Raw genomic sequence first — 22,561 nt, forward strand, 5'->3', positions numbered from 1 at the left:
CCATAATTATACAAAATTAAAAAAACATACAAAATTAACCCATAAAGGCACCATTAAATATATAGCATGGAATGTTTTTAATGGTTGTGATACACATTGCATTGTGCAGTTTTGTATTATTTTAAACCAATGACGTAACAGGCTTTATTTCTTGACCAGTTTTAGAGAAGGGAATCAAAGTTCCTCAGATTCTTTATGAATTAATTAGCTTATATACCAGGAGCTTATTACTCACAGTTATCAGAAGTTACACACAAATTGTTCCACTAGTGAGTAATGAGTAAATGCTGGTGTCACAACGTGACTCAAATGGAGGAGCTGCAGGACAGAACCAGATTCCTCAGTAAGCCATATCCCTAAAATAAAGGATTGTGGCAGCATAAGTCAGGGTCCAGTTCTAATTCCATTGCGCTTCCTTTTAATTAAAAAAGAAATAGTATATTTACTTATAATTTTAAATATTCTACACATAGTAATCCTAAACTAAAACACCCTTTCTCTTCTTCTTTGGATTCTCATGTTTGATTATCCAAACAAAACATTTTAGAATGTTGGCAACTGTCCATGGGTATCATCCAAATGTCACTGCATCCAAAGATCCCCTGACTTTAATGAACAGCATAGCATAGATACAATACAAAAACATATTTCTAAAGAAAAAGTGGCAAAATAAAAATCCTCTTATCACCTGGCTCCAGGAGTGTTTTATTATAGTAAGAACTAATATTTTCTAAAAACTACACTCAAATAAACATTTATAAATGAAGAAAAGACAATGATAAAAAATATATATATATGCTTAGAAAAAAAATAATGATTTATTAACAAACGATCTAAATTGTGCTTATCTTGAAAGAAGCAGACATTCAGTTGTTATTCTCGGGAAAAAAGAACAAACTGCATAGAAAACAGTAACTACAAGAGGCAATAACAAAGTAGTTTACAATGTAAACTGTATTGATCTGTGGAAAAAAAAAAAAAAAAAAAAAAAGTATCAATTTTCTCCTAAATTTTGTTTATAGACATTTTCTCATCCAGCTAGAATAGGAACTGCTCCCCTTGTACCATAGTTAGAAGTAGAAGTGAGTACTTAAAATGCCAAATGAAAATCCTTTTTTATATTTGGCACATTGTTATCTGACACTGAATTGAGGTGTCATGTTTTCCATAAGGATAAATAGGCATTATGTTCTGAGCAAGCACTGCCAATTTCCGTTCTAAGCATTAGCAGAAATGCTATTTCCCTTAATAACGTATTCAGCATATGAATTACATTTGTCTTCCATATTTCTACTTCTTCCATATTTCTCACAATTCCCAAACCACCTGAAGTACCTGTTCTTACAAATTAGCCATGCAGAATAAAGAAGAATCAATTATCTAATGGGAACAACTCCCTACTCCCCTTTTTTTTTTTTCAACCTGACTGCATATTGTTTAATCTAATAGGTGTTCTTTCTCATCTGGACTTCTCCCATGTTTTGTTAAATAACAAAAGAGAACAGCCTTTCTTTGTAGAGGCAAAAATCCAAATAGCAACTACTATAAATAACAGAGTTAACAGCAGCATTCAGAGTTAATCATCCACTTACAATACTGTTTTCATGCTTCTTTTAACTGCAGTAGATAAATCACTGAACAGAGAAATTTCTCAGTCCTTAGGTGCCTTCTTCAGGTTGAATTTTTCAGTAAAGAGCAAAAAAATAATGAGTGCCTTTAGAAAAATAAGGTCATAGGTGCATGTAATTTTTGTAAGTGATTTCTCAAAAAAAAATAAAAATAAAAATAAAAATCTCACTGACCTGTAAATCTTTTGCATTTAGAAATAGCAAAAAGGAAAAGAAAGAGCAGAATTATTCCTCTATCAAAGCTTGTCTTCCATGCTCTCTTAATTTTCTCTCCATGGCTATAAACAATATGCTAAAGAAATGAATTATAAGTTTTGAGAGTTTTGGTTCACACATAGGAATAAGCTATTTTAGCAAATTTAGCAAAATTACTGTCCTAGTAATATTTCTGTTATTTCTTTCTAGCCCCATAACTCTCTCACGTGAAAACAGATATGAAAACAGAATAATTGTTTAAATGTGAATGTTCATGTGGTATTTTGGAGAATCAACAATATAAAGAACGAGACTTGAACACAAAATAACTGAGAGCAAGACTGGGAAAATAGAAAACAAAAGCTACAGATGTTGGAAATGAAATCAGAAAGTGTAGGTCTGAGTAAATAAAACAAGGAATTGACAATTGCTGTGACTGTCAATGTGTCTGAACATAAAAAAATGGCAATAGTAAATGTTCCAAATTTTGTAATGCATGGCAATGTGAAGCAACTGGAGGCTGATCTGCAGCAGTGCAGAACAGTGATGGCTTCCAAACAGAAATCAATGTGCAACATTATAAAAGTATGAAAGCCCTTAAAACAGCATGGACTCAATCTGGACATTCTGATTTCTTCAATAATTTTGACATCTGAGAAAGAAATTCCTCCATGCCTCACTTTGTCACTTCAAAAATGGGCTTAATAACACCACTCAGTGGCAGTATTCTGCAGATGACCTCACTGCTGTAAATGAAATACTCAGAGTGAAAACAATAGGTGCATAGTGAAAATAGGTGAATATTGAAATATTCAGTAAGTGAGTAGTGAAAACTAAATAGGTACATAATTTTTCTTTTAATGCAAAATTTGGATAACATTAATAAAATGAAATACTGAATGATAATTCATTTAATGGTTCCAAAAAAAATTATTCTAAGATTTAAAGGGCTTACCACACCACAACATACAATAAACACAGTCAATAAAACCTTTAAAAATACCAAATGCTCTTTTGAGCTGTATCCTTAACAAGTTACTCCTCCCAGTGTAAGCACAGAAAAACAAGCAAACCATGTTTCTCTGATACCTAGGAGTTCTGAAATTGGAGGGCATGAAACAGCTGCTGGGTCCAAACAGGAACTCAAGCCCAGTAGAGCAACCCAGACATCACTCTTCTTTGTAAAATAGGAAGAGATGGTACAGATGTGGTGCTGCTGTTTTGGAGGAATGAAAAAAAAAAAGTGGGAGAGCACAAACTTTGGTCCAGAGAAGTGCAACAAACTGTCTCAGATCTACTGCTTTTTGGCTGCTACCTGTTGGCTATCCTTAAAAATTCTATAAATTTATTCAACTTATGCCAAAGCTTGATTCTCTAAATAGAAATCTAAGAGTTGTGTTGCCAATGGAGGCAAATGCAACACTGTTAAAATAAACGAATTAAAGGCCCACCTCGTTTTTCACATCTAGTTTTCATCCTCAAATGCCTTAAGGTCAAGTCTATCAAGAATCCACACAAACAATGCAGTGCTACGATGTAACTGGTATCCAAAGTTACACATCTCTAAGAATTTTACAGTTATAATAGTTTCTGTTACTATCTTTCTTGTCCAAACAGTGCAATGCAATGATATTTCATGTACAAGAGGAAACCAAAATAAACACCATAAAACATGTTATCTTCCCTCTCTCAGTAGACATGCTCTGATTTCTGACATTCATTCCACTCTAGGGCTTTGTATTTAGACACCATTCCTCCTTTCTTGTAAGACTTTGAAAGACATCAGTTTATTTAAAAAGCTTTAATGCACAGTTTTGTTAGATACCCAGTTTCTCTCTCTATTTTGCTATTGTACCTTATTTTGACTAGTTCTTGAATTGCTCAAGAAACTCCAAATCCATGCATTCAGGTACATATTTTTACTCCTCCCACTGTATAAAAAAAATCAGTACTCCAATGGAACTTAAATTCTATATAAATCTAGCTCTTCCATTATTGAACCACAGGAATGATACAACTTTGCATTTGTAACATCATGAAAATTTTATTTAATCAATTGCTAAATTTTAACAAATTTAAATTGATTTTATTCTAGTGTTTGGTCTTTGGAAAATAGTTCCAACATACAGACATGCAAATCTGGATTTACAGAGGATGGAATTACTGTCCCAGGATTTAAATATCAATCGATACCTTTTGACACTCCAGACACTCTTTGGGTAACATATATTTAAAACCATAAAAAGTATTTCAGATATTAAAATGACTATGAAATTCCAGTTTTCTAACTCTCTCAATCCTTTAAAAGAACATACAGAAATTTTAAAGCCATATCACTTTGTTATACACCCAGTGTACAGCTGCTTGTCACAATGGTGATAGATTCCACTTCAACTATAAGTCTAATATTAAACAATCTCTGCTATCAGCAACATTATTCTGAGCACCACAATACAAGAAGAACATGAAACTATTAGAGGAAAGGACAGCTACAAAGATGCTGTGGGACCTGTAGGGCAAGACACATAAGGGATAGCCGAGGTCACTTGGCTTGATCAGTCCAAAGAGGAGACAGAGAGGAGGCATCATGGTAGCCTATGGCTTCTTCATGAGGCGAGCAAAGGGGCAGTTGCTGATCTCTGCTCTCTGATAACAGTGACAGGACCCAAGGGAATGGAAAGGAACTCTGAAGGATCAGGTTGGGTGTCAGAAAAATGTTCTTCTACGTGGTGATGGCATGGAACAGGCTCCTGAGGGCAGTGGGCACAGCCCTGAGCAGCCAGAGATTCAGGAGCATTTGGACAATGCACTCAGACGTAGGGTTTGAATTCTGGATGGTGCTGTGTGCAGCCAGGGGTTGGACTCCATTATCCCTCTGGGTCCATTCCAACTCAGGATATTCTGTAATTCTATAATTATCCTATGAGCATGTTTGATGTGCTTAATCACTCCATCTACTCACTGACAGTAAAGCTGATACCTACACTACAGAAGTGAAGCATGTATAACTGACCTGCTTACAAATAAATTCAATCTGTATTCTGCTAAGAAGTGCTTTACATTTGTCCTACAATATTTATTTCAGTCCATTTGGACAACTGAGTTATTAAGAGTACTACAGCAGAAGATTCCAATAGAAGTCACGTATCTACTTGGAGACATTACTAAAACCAGAAACATGTCAGACAGCAGACACACACAGACTGTTGACAGATAAAAGTCTTGCCCCATAGAAATTTTAAAAGTTAGCACATCCAGCTGCTCATTCCATTCCTCTACTCTGAGTTCTTGCCCCTCTCTCTCCTTTCCTGGAAATTAGCAGAGAGGAATGTATATTGGCATTTAGCCACTTCAGTTCAGAATCTGGCAATTTAATTTTAACTTCTTAATAAACTAACTTGCTGGACATTACACTAAAAAGCATTTGCACACCTTATCACCCATTCTGCTACAGAGATAGCAACCTCCACTTGAAGAGTAGCGAACAATAATGTCGAAACTCATGTACAAACTGCCTATTAATAAAGAAGTTTGGCTGTAATTTTTGACAGCTGAACTTAGTGATATAGCTGTATTAATTAATCTTTGAAGAGTCTCCTCATTTTGTACATCATTCCCTTTTCCATAGTACCTTTTTTGGGTCCCCAAAAAGATATTTGATATTTGAACTGCCTTGACAGAACTAACTTTGCTGTTTCTCTAGCAGACAGCTCAGTAATCTGAATTCATACAATTTATTCTGGCATTCTGCAGTTTCTACAGTCAATCTTTTCTGTAATAACAGCATAATGACATATTCTTATTAAATAGCTATCTCTACTTAAAAATAAATAAACAAGTCAGCAACATTGAAATTCCAGAAAACCCATGATGTGAAGACTTGTTTTTCATCACAAATAAGAGTTAGTATATATCTGAAAAGTAGGACCAATTGAAATTTTGGTTCAGAGGACAGTTTTCAAATTACCATGTTTGCACCTGTAACTAATGCCTCTCTGCTATTTTGTAACCTATACAGTCCTGAGCTGTTTGAATTAATATTCCTTGGAGTTAATAAACTATCTCAGATCTACAGAAAATCATTATTTATTTATCTACAAGGGCTTCAAATTATGTTGTCAAGATAATGAACGTTGATTATTCGAAAGTCAAAAACTTGACTGAAATAATCTATCTGAGTGGTGAATGTTTCTTGTCACCAGTTTGAAATCCTTTCATAATTACTAGTTGTTATTCTACATTATGGCCTATCTTTTAATTTTGCTTTAACCTTTTAACTAATTCTTTATCATAAATTTCTTCTAAAAGGGGTGAAATCATCTCTTTCCTTTGTCTTTATACTCTCTTTCCTCATTTTTTAAAATGTTCTTATTTTTGTTTTTTGGCCACAATTTATACTAGACCAAGTAGAAGTGGCTTAATTTATCTCCTTTTTGTGTAAAGCATATTTCTGGTGCCTATAAATGGTCTTAATATAATGAAACTGCTAAGACAATTTCATGACTTGGAAGCGCTGAGAGTAAAAAGATTATACAGCAAGCAGATATCCAGGAGTCACTATATCCTGACTCTCATGGCTAGTGATAACATCAGAAAGGTTTTTCCATCCACTAAAATTGGTATCAGTTAAATGATATCATGACAGAGCTGGCAAAACATTCTTTTCCTCAAGCTGAGGCATGACAGTCTCTGCTTGGTGTTTTACAAGGGATGTAAAAATACTTTGTGATGAAGAACTTGTGCATGACTTAGAGAATGAAGTAAAAGTAGGGTGAGGTGGATCAGTAGCACACATGCTTCACACCACAGAATGCAAAGCACACGGCACAGGGAAAGCTTCAGCTAAACCAGTGATACATCAGAGGACTTTACCTTACACGGCTTTTTATGTCATAGAATGGGTGATAGCCCAAGAACCAGAAATGAACTACACTGAGTGTTGAAACAAACAGCTGGTTTTGGAGCTAAGTCTGTCTGGTCCCATCTCCAATACAACATACTTATGCGGTTCGATGAAACACTGTTTAATAAATCAAGTTCACTCATTTTAAGTTCCCTGACATTTTCTTGCTGAAGCATTATAAACAGGAATATAGATGCAAGTGAAAGTTTATGTTCAGCTACCATAGTATTCTCCGTAATTTGTAGGTCCATAATGAAAAAATGGATGTGAACAGAAGGTTAGAAACAAAAACTCTTTGAAGAAGTCCAGAAACATGACTACTTATGGCAATGGTCTGTCCACACCAGGTGTAAAACTGGCCAAGTCAGAAGAAGTGCTAACTGAAAGGGGGTTGTTGCATCAGTGACAAAAATTGCCCAAGCAGCTTGCGGCCACGTTTGCTGTAATATTTGACAAAATCCATTTTAATTTTCATCTGCATATCCAATTGCTTCTGTGTGTTCCTGTTGCCTATTGAAGAGCTAACATTTCAAGAATCAGTAGGAGATAAATTCAATAAAGGATTTAGGCATTTATGGTAAAATTTAGGAAGTATATGCATGGCCTTAAACCAAAATAAGTTACCTATAAAGCCTTCATTTAACTATCTAGATGCCAAAGATGCCATAGGCCCTTAAGCTTTCATCTGTATGACCAATTAGAAACATAAGGACTGAAAAATCTGAAGGTTCTACTACCTGAGTTGAAGCAAAGTGAGCTCTCCCTCTTCACCTGGAGTTCACAAAGAATACATCCAAAATTGCCAGTCACTGTGAGAGATCTATCTCAGCATACCCCAAGCACAGTGCATTAGAACCATCCAGACTTCAGCAGAAAAAGTACTCTGAGCAATCCTTGTTGATGTTCAGTGTCAATGCTTGCCACATTCTTTATACAGATACTTAAAGGAACAACTCACAAAGCTGAGCGTCGAAGTAGAACACCTCATCCAAAGTTCAAAGCAGTTTTCTCTCAGAAGACCACCATCGGCATGAGCTGCTCAGTGGGATCAATCCTGCTACACAAAAAGAGCACATGATTAAAACATCAGAGAGCAAATACTGTCTCTTTTAAGTGACATTTAATTAAAGATTCTCTTAAAATAAATTCACAACTACATAAGTAACAGCCACAATTACTCATTTCTGTTAAGAACACAGATCTAACATGAAGCCTGCCTAGACCTTTTGATTTCAACTTTCTGCATGTACTCGACTGCCGCTTTGTAAATTTTACTACTTTATTCCTAAAATTTCTGTTTTCCCAGCAGTGGAGTTCTCTAATATCTAATGACAAGAACTCCAAACAGCAACTACAGATACAAAAAAATAATACTGTTATTATTTGGAACTATCTTTTCCATTCTAGCAGAGATTTTATTACTTCTGAAATGTTTAATTTCCCTGGTTTGCAGCAAGTTTCCTTTTTGCTGCTAAATCTTCAAATATTTTGGTGGAATATATCCACTTTGCAGTAACAGTTATCCAAGGTTTCAGTAGCATTCAATTCTAAACTATAAATCATAAAACCTCTACCTCCCAGCAACTGATGTTTTGAATAGCAAATCAAAACATCAAACAACAAGTTGATAGGCACCTTTACACAAGAAAGTCTGAGCTCCGTATTTCTGGAATTATTTTGGAACACGAAGAAAACACAGAATTATCACATGCAAACTGGCAAAGAATTTAACAACAACACACTGATAAAGAGACAATCCTGTTTGGGTCTGCAACTTATTTCAGTATGGGAGATGCACAGACACATGGAAAACAACAGCACATCCCCATGGATACCTTCACACCCTAAAGTTAATAATCTGTAGCACAAATCTGTTGATCACTGTATTTAAGCTGTGTAAGAAGAGAGAATTAGTACTAGACTGAAGGAACTGGGGCTGTTCAGACTGGGGAAAAGGAAGTTGAGGGGAGACCTTATTGCTCTCTTCCAATATCTGAAAGGTGCTTACAGCGAGAGCGGGGTTGGTCTCTTCTCACTGCTGACAGGTTGTCACAAGGGGAAATGGCCCTAAGTTGTGCCGGGGTAAGTTTAGGTTGGATATCAGGAAAATCTTTATAGAAAGGGTTGTGAAGCACTGGAATAGGCTCCTCAGGGAGGTGGTTGAGTCACCATCCCTGGATGTGTTTAAAAACCATTTGGACGTGCTGCACAGGGATGTGATTTAGCGGAGGGTTGTTAGAGTTAGGGTAGTATGGTTAGGTTGTGGTTGGACTCAGTGATCTTTAAGGTCTTTTCCAACCTGAGAGATTCTATGATTCTATAAGGCCTTCTATCTTTTCAGACCCCTGTGTGTTAACTCCTGTGCCAACTCCTAGCATTCATTACGCTGGAATAGTAGCGTTGGGAAGTTAAATACAAGTGAACCACTGCTGACACCTGTTGTCCACCCTGAGGAATTGGTATTAATCAGGCCTAGCATAAATAATACAGTTAAACATGCAAATACCATTGTATAGACTCTATAAAAACAAAAGCACTTATCACTCAGGCTTAGTGATTTAGAAGGAAATGGAAAGAAAACGATATAAACTGTCCCTCTCCTGCAACTCATAACGCTCCAGCTCCATGGGGCAGGAACAAGCCCTGAGGAGGGGTCTGCAATGATGGCGAATGAACCATCGCACTGCATAAACCGCATCGTGCTGGCACCCACCCGCAGTGAAATTCCGACCTACTCACTGGGGCCAAGGACTGCCTTGTGCTGCAAATGGCGTGGGATCACAGAGTCCTTTGGTAAAGAAAAGCATTGTAATGACAAGATGATGTACACGCTAAGCGTACGGACAACAAAACGGGAATGCCAACGAAGCCCTCCTGGGTTATTCCCGGCAGGAACGCCTCCATCACACGCAGCTCAAGACGCGGGCGACGTGCCTGAGCTCTGCCGGCCCTCTCGAGCCAGGCAGACAAGCTGTCAGGATGTCTGCTCGACACAGAAAGCAAACACACACAAAAAGCCTCACCCACAGCCACACCGAGCAGGCGGGGCTTTTCTTTCGGCATCCTTCCCTCCGACACACGGCGCTGACCGAGAGGCGGAGGCAGGCGCTACGCCAACTCGCAGCCGGCGCCCGAGGGAAGCGCGGCGGCCTCGCGCGCAGGCGCAGTGCAGGCGCAGGGCGTGCTCTCGGCGGGGCCGCGCCTCTCCCTGCCGGCCGCGCGCCCCTTCCTCCGCGGCCCAACCGACGGCGCCGCCGCCGCCCGTGTCTGCCGCGGCTCAGGACCGGCGGAGCGGCTCCCCGACCCCGCCCCGAGCAGCGGCTGCAGCCCGGGAGCCCGCACGGCGGGCAGAGCGGGGGGGGAGATGAATACGGTGCTGTCCCGGGCCAACTCGCTCTTCGCCTTCTCGCTGAGCGTGATGGCGGCGCTCACCTTCGGCTGCTTCATCACCACCGCCTTTAAGGAGCGCAGCGTGCCCGTCAGCATCGCCGTGTCCCGGGTCACGCTGTGAGTGGGGGTCGGGCGCCGGGGCGGGCCGGGTAACGTCCGGCACCGGGACCCCCGCGGGCGGGCCCTTCCGCTCCGCTCCTCCCTGTTAATCCCCTTTTTCCGCCCGGCGGCTGAAGCGGCCGCGGCCACGGGGCGCTCCGCTTCCCCCGGCGGGGCCAATGAGGGAGCCCCACGACGGCGCTTCGCTGCCTCCCGCCCCGCCGGGCGGGGTTCCGGGAGGGCCGGGGGCCGGGCTGTGCCCCGCAGGGGCGGGCGGCTGTGCCGCGCAGCGGCGGCTTGTGCCGGGCGGTCGGTGCGAGCTCGGAGGCTCCGTGCTTTGGGGCTGTCCGAGGGCAGGTTGGATGGGACCCCGGCGGCGTGGTCGGGTGGGTGGCGGCCGGCCCGCCGCCGGGGGCTGCGGCTGGGTGGGCGTCACGGGCCTTTTCCGACTCGAGCTGTGCTGTGACCGAACTAGATCCGAGCGAGCTGTTAACGCGTTCTCCTTAGACCAGCTTGGAGGTTTTGTTTTCCATTGGACCCTGCGGAAAGCCCCATGCCCACAGGACACAGCAGGCTGATGTAACCTCTTTTTTTCAGCATTTTGGCTTTTTTTTTTCCTCGAGAGTTTGTCACAGGAAGCTTGCATCAAGTTCACGGTGGCCAACGTGGATGGCTGCGGTTCTGCCAGCAGCCAGGTTTCTGCCACAAAGAGCCCGAGGCCCTGACTCCTGCTTCTGGTAGCGTGGCTCTTTACTGGAGTTACATCTGAGAATGGGACAGTTCTGATCTGCTTTAGCTTACCTGAAATGTGTCTTTTATCTTTATTTATTTTTTCTCTTTGCTGGGCTTGTTTTGGGCCTGGTCAGTGAGTTAAAGCAGCTCTCAGAGCTGCTCAGCTACCCCAAGGCATGTGGGTGGCTGGCAGCAGCCTTTGGAAGGTGAAATGGTCCCAAATAGAGAGGGATCTGCAGTCACCTTTTTGATTGCTTTAACACCTTTGTTAGCCCTGTGTGTATACAGTGTGGAGGATTGCAAAAGAAAAAAAAAAAAGAAAAGCTTAAAACTGGCACAAGGAGAAATATAGAGTGTTCTGCTGAACTTCACAGCATTAATTTCATGCTAATGCCTGACCTAGATGAAATGTATGCAACCTGTCCATTCAGTGATGCATGGATCTGCTAGTAATGAAAGAAGAGGCATTATACCTGAGATATTTCTGTTGAACTTCTAATAAGTTCCACAGGCCCCCAGCTTCAGGCCCTTTACCCTGGTAGATTGACAGGCAGTTATTTGGAAATTATGTCAAGTGCTTGACAAGAATTATTACTTAAAAAGGTGTTTGCGTAGGAATGGAAATTCTTAACGAGTTACATTGGTGAGTTTGGGTGGTGTTTTTCTTAATTACTGTATCCAAGAGTGTGTTTTTCACTGGTTAATACTTTTTTCCTCTGAGATTACTGAATTTAGTTTATATGAAATTACATTTTCACAGACTAATTTTAACAGCAGAATAAATGTAACTAGTAAGTTCATAATTCCCAAGGTCTTTGTTACATGAGGAATTAGGGCTCATGGTTCATTGCCAGTTTGCTTTCTGTTGCAGCGTAAGCTTGTAGCAGTAAGTTTGGTAGGCTAAGTTTTAACAACATACGTATGTAAATACCTGTGTTATTTTCCACTTTCTATTTTTTTAACAGTGTTTTATGGTGATGTCAGATAATTAATTTCTCAAAAAGTGGATTTGTAGCAGTCTTCCAAAACTTGTCTATGATTTCTACTGTGTAGAAGGATTTAAGTGTTTTCTTCTCCTTAATGACTGAACGTGCCAAGGAGAAATTCTCTAAGTTGTTTAAACTGCAAAATGAATGACAGTTAATCAGAATGGTTGGAGTGTCTTGTACGAGACTAAGCACTAAAGGTTTTCTAAATAAATATTATTTAAAATGATTGCAAGCTGTTGAGCCAGCTTTCCAATCAGCTTACAAATTTGAAGATGGGGATAGGTAACGCACACTTTGCTAAAGGTGAAATGGAATGTGGTTTAGGTACAAAAAACCAGCAAATGTTTGTTAACTGGAAAATAATTTCAGGGTTTCTGTATAATTTACATAGACTTCTGTGGGGGTAAAACCCATCATTTAAAACTGGGTCTCTAAGCCTTCTGGAAGGCAGGCTTTATTGTATAATGTAGTAATATTTTAGCCAAATGCTTTTGCAAGGAAGTACAGGGAACGCATGGGGAAAGTATGCAGTAAGAATAATAATTTGCTTAAAGTGTGAGAGAGAAATAAGGAGAAGATAATCTTGTGTTTTGTTTTATCTTAGAAGAAATGTAGAAGATTTCACTGGACCTAGAGAAAGAAGTGATCTGGCGTTCGTCACGTTTGACATTACTGCAGATATCCTTAATGGAAAAAAAATGGTTTGAAAACACTTTGAAATAAGATCTTGACTTTTATTTTTGTTAACTTACAATCTTGATACTTGGGACTTGAAAAAAAGGCAGAAATTTGTCTTAAAATCTAAGTTTAAAGCAGTGACAAAAATGGTATTTTGCATATCTAGGGCATGAAAATAGAACCTGGAGTAGTTGTTCTGTAAATGGCGCTGGGTGAGCTGTTTCCTTTGCTTTTTCTATGCCTGCTCTTAAAATAAAGCTCTGTTCTCTGTAGAGAAGTGCAGTGCAACTAATCTAAGAGAAGTGCATTTTAACACTGCCAGGGCAGTGTGAGTGTTAAGTGAAGATGGTATTTGTGTTTTGAGGTATGAACTAGTTGCAGTGTTTATATAACCAGTGTTCAGACTGTCATAATGAATCTAGGAACTCTGATGTAACTTTGAAGCTTTTCTGCGATGAGGTTTTTAAAGTTCCAGCTGCATAATAGTTGTATACAGGTATCTGTCCTCTTTGAAAAATAAATGGTGTTTGTTTACTTTCTTAGATGCTGAACTATCAAATCTCTAAGACAGTACCACTCAGTTCATTCGTAAGCATACATGGTACTGCAAAATCTACTGTATTTATTTTTGCCCTGCTGATAACTTCATTCAGCTTTTATGTGTGTTTCTCTTTTTGTGTGTCATTCTTGTTAGTCTGGTTTTTGGTTTTTTGTTGTTTTTTTTTTTTTTTTGTGAAAGGGGTTGGGTTGTGGGTATTGTTAGTTTTGTTGATGAAAGGAAATCATTCTTGGGATTAAGATACAAAAATCCTATTTTTCAGAGGAAATCAGTACCAAATATAAGATAGCATGTTTTAGCTGAAGTGACTACACAAAGCTTTGCTTTGCAGCTGGATTCAAATTCCTGTAATTTTTCCCCGTTAGCTGTTTTTTGTCACTGTGTTAGACAAGGCACAGATTTCCTCTTTGCTTCAGAGGAGATTGATACATGGAGTGAGCAAATCAAATATGGTTCTTGAGTGAATGTAAAAGCTGGATGAACCCTTGAACTGAATTTTTGCTTGTGTTTCTTGCATGGTAGTGAGAAGGTTTTGTTTTATCAATCAGCTGAAAGCAGAAGTAAGCTCCTGAGACTATTTTGTATCTCTGAAATGCTGGTATTTATTCAAACCAGAAACTAAAATGCTTCTGAAGTTGATTAATTGAATTGCATATGGGGAGGGGGCAGGACAGGACCGCTGTAGATGTTCTCATACAATATCTGCAGTATGTGAGTGTAAAAGACTCCATGTTCTATTGAGGTTTTTTATACTAGCAGTAGTTTTAAATTTGCTTAAGAAAATTTTGACTTAATCTTTGATGCTTGGCATAAACAAGTCTCACAGTATGTAGGGTTGTGATATATAACTTTCTGATAGTTTGGGTTTTTTTTTTTTTTGGATAAAATCTGTAAAAAGATATGGCTCTCAACTAATGGATATGATTTGTTAGTCCCAATGAGAATTAAATACATTGACTGTTAGAAGATAACTCCCCTCTCCTTCCTTTAGATTCAAAAGCTCTCTTGTCTGTACTTAATGACTGGCTTTAGAAATCATTTTGGAAGTGTGTTTTTGTGGGATTTCTTAACTTTGTTGTTTTGAGTTAGCTGGAGCTGCTTTACCTGAATATTTTAGTCACCTATTCTTGTAATAGCAGCTATGATTAATTCTTTCCTTCCTTTGCTTTTGAACTCGGGTCTTCAAAATCTGATTCAGACTTGGGATGAGTGGGACAAGATAGATTCTCCAACCAGCATCAAAATCTGTTCTATTTCATTTTTGTTCCAAGACAGAGAAGAATAGAATAAAAAGGGATGACATTCTTGTAGGCCGGAGGAGTAGAACATCATCTTTAATCTTTATTATTATTGAAGAGGTATTCACAGAATCACAGAATCACAGATCACTATTTTCCTTAGCGATCACATTGCATTTCAAACAGACATTTAAAATATCACCTTTATTACACTGATTGTCTCAAATGGCAGTTATCAGTATTTTACCATTGATGAGAAATTTTAGGCAGAGGCCTGTCAGTTAAATAAGCTAAAGTTCTTTGTAGAAAGTAGATTATTATATGTGATAATTTCAGGTGTCCCAGTGTGATAAGACTTCTAGTTTACTGACTTTTCTAATGCAGATATTATAGACTCTTTGAGCTCTCTGCATTCTGTAAGTTTTATATTATGTATTGATTATTGCTATTATACCTTCATCCTCATTTGGATGCTAGCGTTCCTCGATAGTATAAATGATAGCTTTAAAGAGTTGCTGAAAAACTCTGTCTTGCTTTACGTTTAAGATTTTCTAGTAGATCGACTAGCAATGGATCAAAGTTACTGACTTGTAATGTCAAATATAGAACTCCTAAATCATTACATGAAATAGCTATTCATTTTTTTAATCTGATTTATGAAATCTGTGGCTTGAAAGTGATTGAAGAATGTGCTGGAGGTCTTGGAAAAGCTCTGATTTATAAATAAAATAAGGTGTATTGAAATGTAAGAACTTGCTGTAATCATCATGGTCTGGACAGATCTAGTGAAAATATAAAGTTTACAATATGATAACCTTTTCCTTAATGTGCATACATTTGCAGAGTATATTTGACTGGAATGTTAAACAATTGTTTCTATATTTGTCTGCAGAATACTCAACAAAAAACAATGTAAGTACAAAAGAGAAAGTTAAAGTGATTGCCCATTTTGTACCGCATTGATTTTTGACACTTTGAAATTCTGATGGGAAGGGTTAAGGTGCTAGAGTTTCCTACTGCCTTGGACCATTTTCACTGGCTTTTATGGTTATTTTCTGGGCAGTTTAACTGTGAGTTGGGAAGTCTTTGAACTTGATACGTGCCTTATAGACAGAAAGAAAAGTAATGTGTACCTTAAAATTGAATTATTTTCACCTGTTTGTGCTGACTGATGTACTTTTCCCCAACTTTTTCCAGTTGATTGTTGTTACAGATGGATGTTGCAGCCTTTTGCTTAGCCACGTGTTGTGGATTTTCTGTTCATTAATTGCTGATATCAGCAAGGATGTAGTGAAGGGTTTTTTTTTTCCATTTGCTACATAAAACTTTCTAGATTTTTTTTTTAAAAAGTTATTTTACAAATGCTATGGATGCTGCATTTGCATGAGAACAGTTTTTAGATTTCATTGTTAGAAACTGGGAATTCGTTGTCTTGTTTCACCTTTTAGGTTTGTTTCTACATATACCTCCAGTTCTCACTTTAGCCAACTACTCTGGGCAATTTGTGCTGTATCATACTGTATGAGACTTTAACTACGTGCCATTCTTACTACATCTCTACTTAGATCAGTATACAGTTACTTAAGATTTTGGGATCCATCTTTTTGATGTGCTCATACAACTCTTGGAATTATACTTGCAATTGAAATAGAGATGTTTTTTTCCCCCATTGAAGTTAGAAAAAAAAAATTAAATACCTGAGCAATGCAGCTGAATGTCTTTTGAAAGAAAGTCTAAATTCTTCTCTTAAAAACTAACTTTTGCAATTCCAAAGGAACACCTATCATACTTTTTAAGTCTGACAATCATCTGACTTGTTAAAATTGTGTTTGTGGTGTTGCACTGAGCTGTTCTGTTGTCCCATGTATCGTGCCACACTTCATAGTAGCATCAGTTTTCCTGTGTACAGCATTATTTTTGTTAAACTGCTTATGTGTGTTACAAACACGTACTTCAGATTTTTAGTGGATATGCTTTGTAATTTGAGTGACCAGACATGCTCTGAGACATGATCTTGCTAATTTAATTGTAATTGTGTTTTTAGGCTCTGAACCAAGTGGTCCTTTGGGACAAGATCATTTTGAGAGGAGATAATCCAAGGCTGTTCTTAAAAGACATGAAGTCAAAGTACTTTTTCTTTGATGATGGAAATGGTCTCAAGTAAGTAAATCACTTTGTAGCTTTTGTGTTGTTTTTTTTTTTTAATCCTGACATCATCATTTACTTGCATGCTTCTCATTTTACAAGTATTTGTATTGCTATGATAAGGTGTGTGTATTCCATCAGTCTGTTGTCTTTGTACTTGTATCCCAAGGTCATGCTTCTATCATCCTTGTTCTACAGAATTGGTTTTGTGCTGTACTCAACTCCAAAAGAGTAGAATAATTAAAAAATAAATGAATTCTTAACTGTAAAACAGGGAATGTTTCATGAAGTGACTACGTAAAACTTGAAATCTTTTTTTTTTTTTTCCTGGATCATGAAAATTATTCTTATCCTGCATTAGTTAATGTTAGTATTGGTTAGGTAAATTGGTAAATCTTGGTACTTATGCTGATTTTTCTTTCATGTTTTTTGTTTTTGCAGGGGAAACAGGAATGTCACTTTGACGCTCTCCTGGAATGTTGTACCAAATGCTGGCCTTCTACCTCTTGTGACAGGATCAGGACATATGTCTGTACCTTTCCCAGATACCTATGAAACGACAAAAAGTTATTAAATTATAATACTGAAGCAGCATATTTTTATACTTGTATATTGTGAATAAATTTTATTGCGGTTTCTTCACACATCCCACACAACCCTCCTATGAAAGGTACTTAATTTCCTCAGGTTCAGCATCATGGAAAAAGGAAAAAAAATTGAATTTTTTTAAATAAAATGTTGAAACTGAAACCTAAAGTAAAGGTAAATTGTGGAGTACTGTCTTTTGGTGTTGGGGTGGGAAACAGTTGTTTGTTGTGGGGTATTTTTTTTGTTCATTTTCTTTTCTTGGCCATCTGGGTATAGATCTACCTTTCTTTGAAATAAACATTTTTACACCAGAAACTGGTCTTACTGTTGTGTTTTTTTAAGGTACTCTGAGTTCTGCATTTGCATTCAATGCACATAACTCCCAGATCTAAATGAAATTTCTCTGAGTACCTGATAGAAGGGTCTATTCTGTGTAATAGTATTTTTGCTGAAAGCAAAAATTTGTGTTGCAGCAAGGTAACTGACCCTTTCTAATACTGCCAACAGCCATTCATAATCTGCTGCAGTCATCCCATAGATCTCCTTTTGCGTGTCACTGATGTATGGCATATCCACGTTTCTGTATTATAAAACATTTTAATAATTGCTTATACTACAGATAATGCACCTAATTAGAACAGTAAGAAGAATTCTTCCAATGTGTTGAGTTTAGAGGAAAGTAGAAGCTTTCATTTTAGAAAGATCATTTCATTTATTTTCTTTTGCTACCTGTTCAACAAGAAAAACATGCTGGTTTCAGAGGGGCAACAAGCAGGGTATTGAGGTGCCCTTCATCACAAGGAATGAGGCAGGTGCTCTGCAAAGCACCTGTGATTACATCTAAGAAATACAATCTCCAATAGGAGCAGAGGAATTCAGAGCAGATGTACCAGCTGGTATTAATGTAAGCGTGTCTGAAAGTTTTCCTGATCTTACACCAACCAGGGAAAAGTAGCAGTTTTGACACCTCTGCCAGAACTGTTGTGGTTACGTGTTCTGCTCTTCCCTTTCTCGGCTACAGGCACATATGATTGTAACTGTAAAAAATGAAAGAAAAAAACAGTGTTGGGATTATCTCTTGGCAACAAGAATGATTTATGCCAGTTGTAGGGGAACTGTTAGGTCGTGGCTTGAGCTGGTGATTGAACAGCTGGTGAAGGGGTGTAGCTGGCTGAGGGAGCACAGGCAAAATTATTTGCACCTGTGTTCCACAGGTGATCAGAAGGAGTGGACCCAGTGTGGAACCACCCTCATATAAGGGCTAGCCACAGAAGGGAGAGCACTTCTTGGACCTGGGCTGTTTGCTGAGGGAAAGTGCTGTGTACCTGGAGGAGCCCCTTCCCCAGTTGGGTGAGTTTAACTCTTCTTTTTGTGTAAAACTATTAGCCTATTTGTGGATGCTTTGCTTGGTGTTGCCGAGAATCTGTCAGAAACGATTTTGCTACTTTGTCTGGAATGCTAATCAAAGGGTATTTCTTGCTTATTGTGTGTGGGGGGATCATGTGCTGTTATTGCTTTTCTGATGTAGTTATTAATGTATGTATTGAAAGTATGGTGGAAATGAATGCATTGTGAAACACTGAATCTTTTGAGTGTGCTGGGAGTTTTCAAAAAGAGCAAGCAGAGAATGAAGTGCAGGGCTTCTTTATTTTTTCTTCTTTTAAATCGTGAGAAATAACGGGAGAAAATGTTGAGGGTGGTAGTATGACGAACTTCTGAAAGGAGAAAGTGCAAAACGTTGGAAGCAAAGGAAGCAAAAGAAAGGAAAACCAGTAGATAATGAAAAAGATGAATGTAAATAGGTAGAAAACTTGATGTTGACTTCGATTTGCTTAATGTTTTAAACACTGAAGTTGGAAGACTTAATTCAAAACACAGTTGTAGCTTTTGCAATTTATATATGAGCTGTGTAGCTTTAAAACTGCATGTAGGCTGGCTTTTAAGGATAGACTGATCTGTGATGGGACAGCTGCAAGTAATGAGAAACATCCCGTAGGAGAGTTAATTGTTCATAATCCACTGTTCTATTGCTTTGATTTTATTCTGAAAGATACAATTTCCATCCTCAAGGTTGCAGAGTAGGAAGATACGGTTCATCTTTAACCGTTAAAGTGTACTAATAAGGCCTCTTTCCTCTTTTCCATGTGTAATGCTTTACCCCCAAAGGGGAATAATACCAAAAGAAACTAAGAGGAGCTGTGTCCCTCTGGCATATGAAGTTCATGTGGTATTGTTGATTTGGGGTACAAATGCTGTTGCTCAGTGGTAGTGCTGTGAAAGGGGGACCCCAGGATGGCTGTGGCACTGTCAGTTTGGAGTGGCTTCAGTTTGTGGCTGGATGAGCTTGCATCCTACCTAGTGTAAGCTTTAAAATCCAGCAGAGGGGTTGGATGTGTGCTTCTGCTGCAATTATAAGCCAGCTGCTTGCACCTGCTGGCGTTAAAACACTGTTGGCATGTGATTACTATGTGGGCAATTCCTGCAGAAAATGGTGTTTTGAGTATCAATGTGACGTACAAAGGAGAGAAGGTTAGAGTTGGGTATAATACAGTACGAGCATTGTATCCTGGGTAATTCCTAACTAGAGTGGAGCCAGAAGCATGGTCTCATGCCTTCCTTCTTAGAGGAACTATAGATAATCCTTCATATAAGAAAAAGTGATCTGTAATGTGTTCTATTACACCTTTCTGAGAAAGTTGTTTTTGTACTGAAAGTATCACCTTTTTTGTCCCCTGCATGCTCATGAGTTTCACTTCTCTGAGCCTGTGCTGTTTCCCACAGGTTTACGTAATCAGCACTCTGTAATGCACCCTATTTTTTTTTTTTTTTTTTTTTTTTCCATGCCTTGATAAGAAATCAAAGTAAGTGCTGTAGGGGGATGAAGGACAAATTGCCATTCCTGAGTTTATGCTCAAGTTCTTGGAGGAAATTGGGTTTATCCTGAGGGAAAGGTCACCCTAAATGAGTACTTAAATAGTGCTGTAATTACTTCTCAGCTACAAAGAGGAACAGGATCTCTATTCTCTTGATCCAGGGAGGTAAATTTGTTGGCTGATCCCTTAAAAATCTTTCAAAAAGTAAAATTACTGCTATGTTTTCTTGGGGGGGGGAACGGAAAACCAATACCACTCTTTCAGTTATGTAGCTCATCTTGTCTCTTCTGCACCAGTGTTGCTGGCAGCTGGTTGTTCTCTTAGACGTGTCACTAGCTAATGCTGTTTTGTGTTATGATGTGTACAGAAGATGTATTCCTTGGCAACTGATTCACTTCATGGGAAGGGGCTTAAAAAAAATTACATAGGACATCTGAGCCAAAAACGCTTCTGATGCATTTCAGATAGCAGCTCACTGAGGTGCTGGAGGTGGGAGTTCTTGTCAGAGGACAAAAGAAAAAAAAATGCACCCTTAAAGCAGCTCAGTTTTCCACTTTCTGATCAGAGCATGCAGCACAAAATTGAAAGTATGGGCAGGAAAGAAAAGTAGCTATTTAAAATTTCTATTTAAACTTCTGCTCCCCTGCATATTCAGCCTTACTCTATGCATTAGGACAAGAGATACTGAACACAGAAGGTCACGTAGAATAGAAATTACTATTTCTTGTGTACTTTTTATTATAAGCTCCTTCTGAACAATTAAACTAAAGTTGGTGGTTATATTGTGGAAGGTTCCTGTGTTCTTTTTGGATTGTAGATTAAAAATGTTATGGGTTTTTTTTTTTCTGGAAAGAATTTGAAAGTACATCTGGCATTTCTATGAAATGAAATCAATTTAAATTGAAAGCTCAAGAGTTGAAGTTCAAGAGTTGAAGGGGAAATTACTCCAGATTTGTGTCAAAAGTACATTTAAAAAAAAAAAAAAAAAAAGAAGAAAAAACCTTTGAAAATCATGAATTTAAGGGATTTTTACTGTAGTTTATTTGGCTTCTTTATTTTGGAAGACATTTTCCCCTTATACAAAATTAGTATCCTGTAATAATTATTCTTAATTTGCTTTTATTTACCTGAAGGGTAATTAGAATCTCTTTTTGTTGTTGTTTACTTCAAACTCCCACACTGTTGCATTTCTGATATCTTATTATCTAGTAATAAAATTCTTAATCCTCTTTGTAAGAAGCTTCTTTTGTCTAAGGTGGTAATGAAAGGTTAAAATGAAACTAGGCTAACAGTGGGAACTGGCAGTGATGAGATTGATTGTGGCTGCTTGTTACAGTTGAAAAGATTAGTGGTGGAATGGCAAAAGAGACAAACGGGAAAACAATGCTCATCTGTATCCAAAGATCTGTGCTCATGGGGAAAAACTCCACAAAGGAGGGATCTTCAGAAAAAGATCCTTTCCCAGTGGCAGTCAGCCCTAAAATGGGGTCTAGGAGTTGGCCTTCATCTGTGCTACAGGGCTGACCAATCCTTTCCCCAGGTGATCAATCAGTGGTTCAGGCAGTGACTCGACAGTTCCTGTACACTGCTTAAGTCTCTCTTGTATTCCTTTTCTATTCCACCTTTATCTCTAAGAGGTAATTTCCTTCCTTTTTTTTTTTTTTTTTTTTTTTTTTTTTTAAATCTCTTTGGCTCTCCTAATTGGGAAGGACGGGAGACTTAGTGTCATTGTCTCTCACCTCCCATCTCTCCTTCAGTACTGTTTTGTTTTGTTTGTTTTTGGAATCAACATAGTGAAAAACATGGGTGTGCAGAGATGGAAGGTCAGATGAAGCTGTGTTTTCCTTGTCGTGAAGGAGAGGGGATGTCTGGTTTATGCAGCTAGGGGATGAGGTGGAAAAGACTTTGTGGTTACAAGTTGGTGTTTATGCAATCTTACTATTGTAAATGAAGCTATCCCTGTTGACCAGAATCGATCCACCAGCTCGTGAATTCATCTTCACACAGTAGGGATTCCAGGTGTCTCTGTTTCAAAATGGCAGGCCATCATGAAAGGTAAGAAAGCAGTTTCCTGAAACTGACATAGGCTTTCAAGATTTAGTTGGCTTAGTTGCCTGAGCTTAGACAACTATCCCACTAACATCATTTTTTGGAACAGTCTGCCCAGGGAGGCTGTGGAGTCACCATCCCTGAGGTGTTCAAGGAAAGTGTAGATATGGCACTGGTCTAGAATTGTCACAGGCATGGGCTGGTGGTTGGACTAAATGATCTCAGTGGTCTTTCCAACTTTAGCAATGCTACAAATTCTTCAGATACCTATAGCTGGTATGACTTTGTAAAATGCTTCAGGAACATAGTCATACTTTACCTAAAATGTTAGGAATATAATACTGGTAGCAACAGCTCTAGGCTCTAAGAAAATAATCTGAGAAAAACATTTCTAACCAAAGCATTGTTTTTTTTTTAGTTTTGGGATAGCGAGGGGAGAAGGATAGGTGGAGGGATTATTGCCAAGGAAACACTTTTAGTATTATTTTTTTTTAT

The 22,561-nt window shown here is 38.5% G+C and overlaps 2 protein-coding genes across 4 annotated transcripts in view; one reads left to right on the plus strand and one right to left on the minus strand.

Moving 5' to 3' along the window:
* The window catches only part of ASB5 (ankyrin repeat and SOCS box containing 5), a 34,015-nt gene extending 26,245 nt beyond the window's left edge, over window positions 1-7,770 (minus strand). Inside the window, exon 1 of one of the 2 annotated variants that reach the window (XM_042872256.1) lies at window positions 7,685-7,770. The gene's annotated coding sequence lies outside the window, so the exon portion shown is untranslated. Of the gene's footprint in view, window positions 1-235; window positions 356-7,684 lie in introns of those variants that run through there. The other variant, XM_042872259.1, reaches the window with a different exon arrangement.
* A 2,243-nt stretch (window positions 7,771-10,013) lies between these two features.
* Window positions 10,014-17,312, plus strand: SPCS3 (signal peptidase complex subunit 3). Of its 2 annotated transcripts, none has more exons than XM_042872261.1 (5): window positions 10,014-10,233; window positions 12,541-12,614; window positions 15,247-15,323; window positions 16,456-16,571; window positions 16,998-17,312. In XM_042872261.1, exons 1-5 carry the CDS (start codon window positions 10,091-10,093, stop codon window positions 17,128-17,130), a joined length of 543 nt encoding a protein of 180 aa, XP_042728195.1. In that variant the 5' UTR covers window positions 10,014-10,090; the 3' UTR covers window positions 17,131-17,312. The 2 variants fall into 2 exon arrangements, with proteins under 2 accessions (XP_042728195.1, XP_042728196.1); XM_042872262.1 differs by having other exon boundaries at window positions 12,544-12,614.
* Window positions 17,313-22,561: the final 5,249 nt, after the last annotated feature.

This window comes from Lagopus leucura, unplaced genomic scaffold (assembly GCF_019238085.1).
Source record: "Lagopus leucura isolate 7727_CA_CO unplaced genomic scaffold, USGS_WTPT01 Super-Scaffold_100004, whole genome shotgun sequence".
NCBI lineage: Eukaryota > Metazoa > Chordata > Aves > Galliformes > Phasianidae > Lagopus > Lagopus leucura.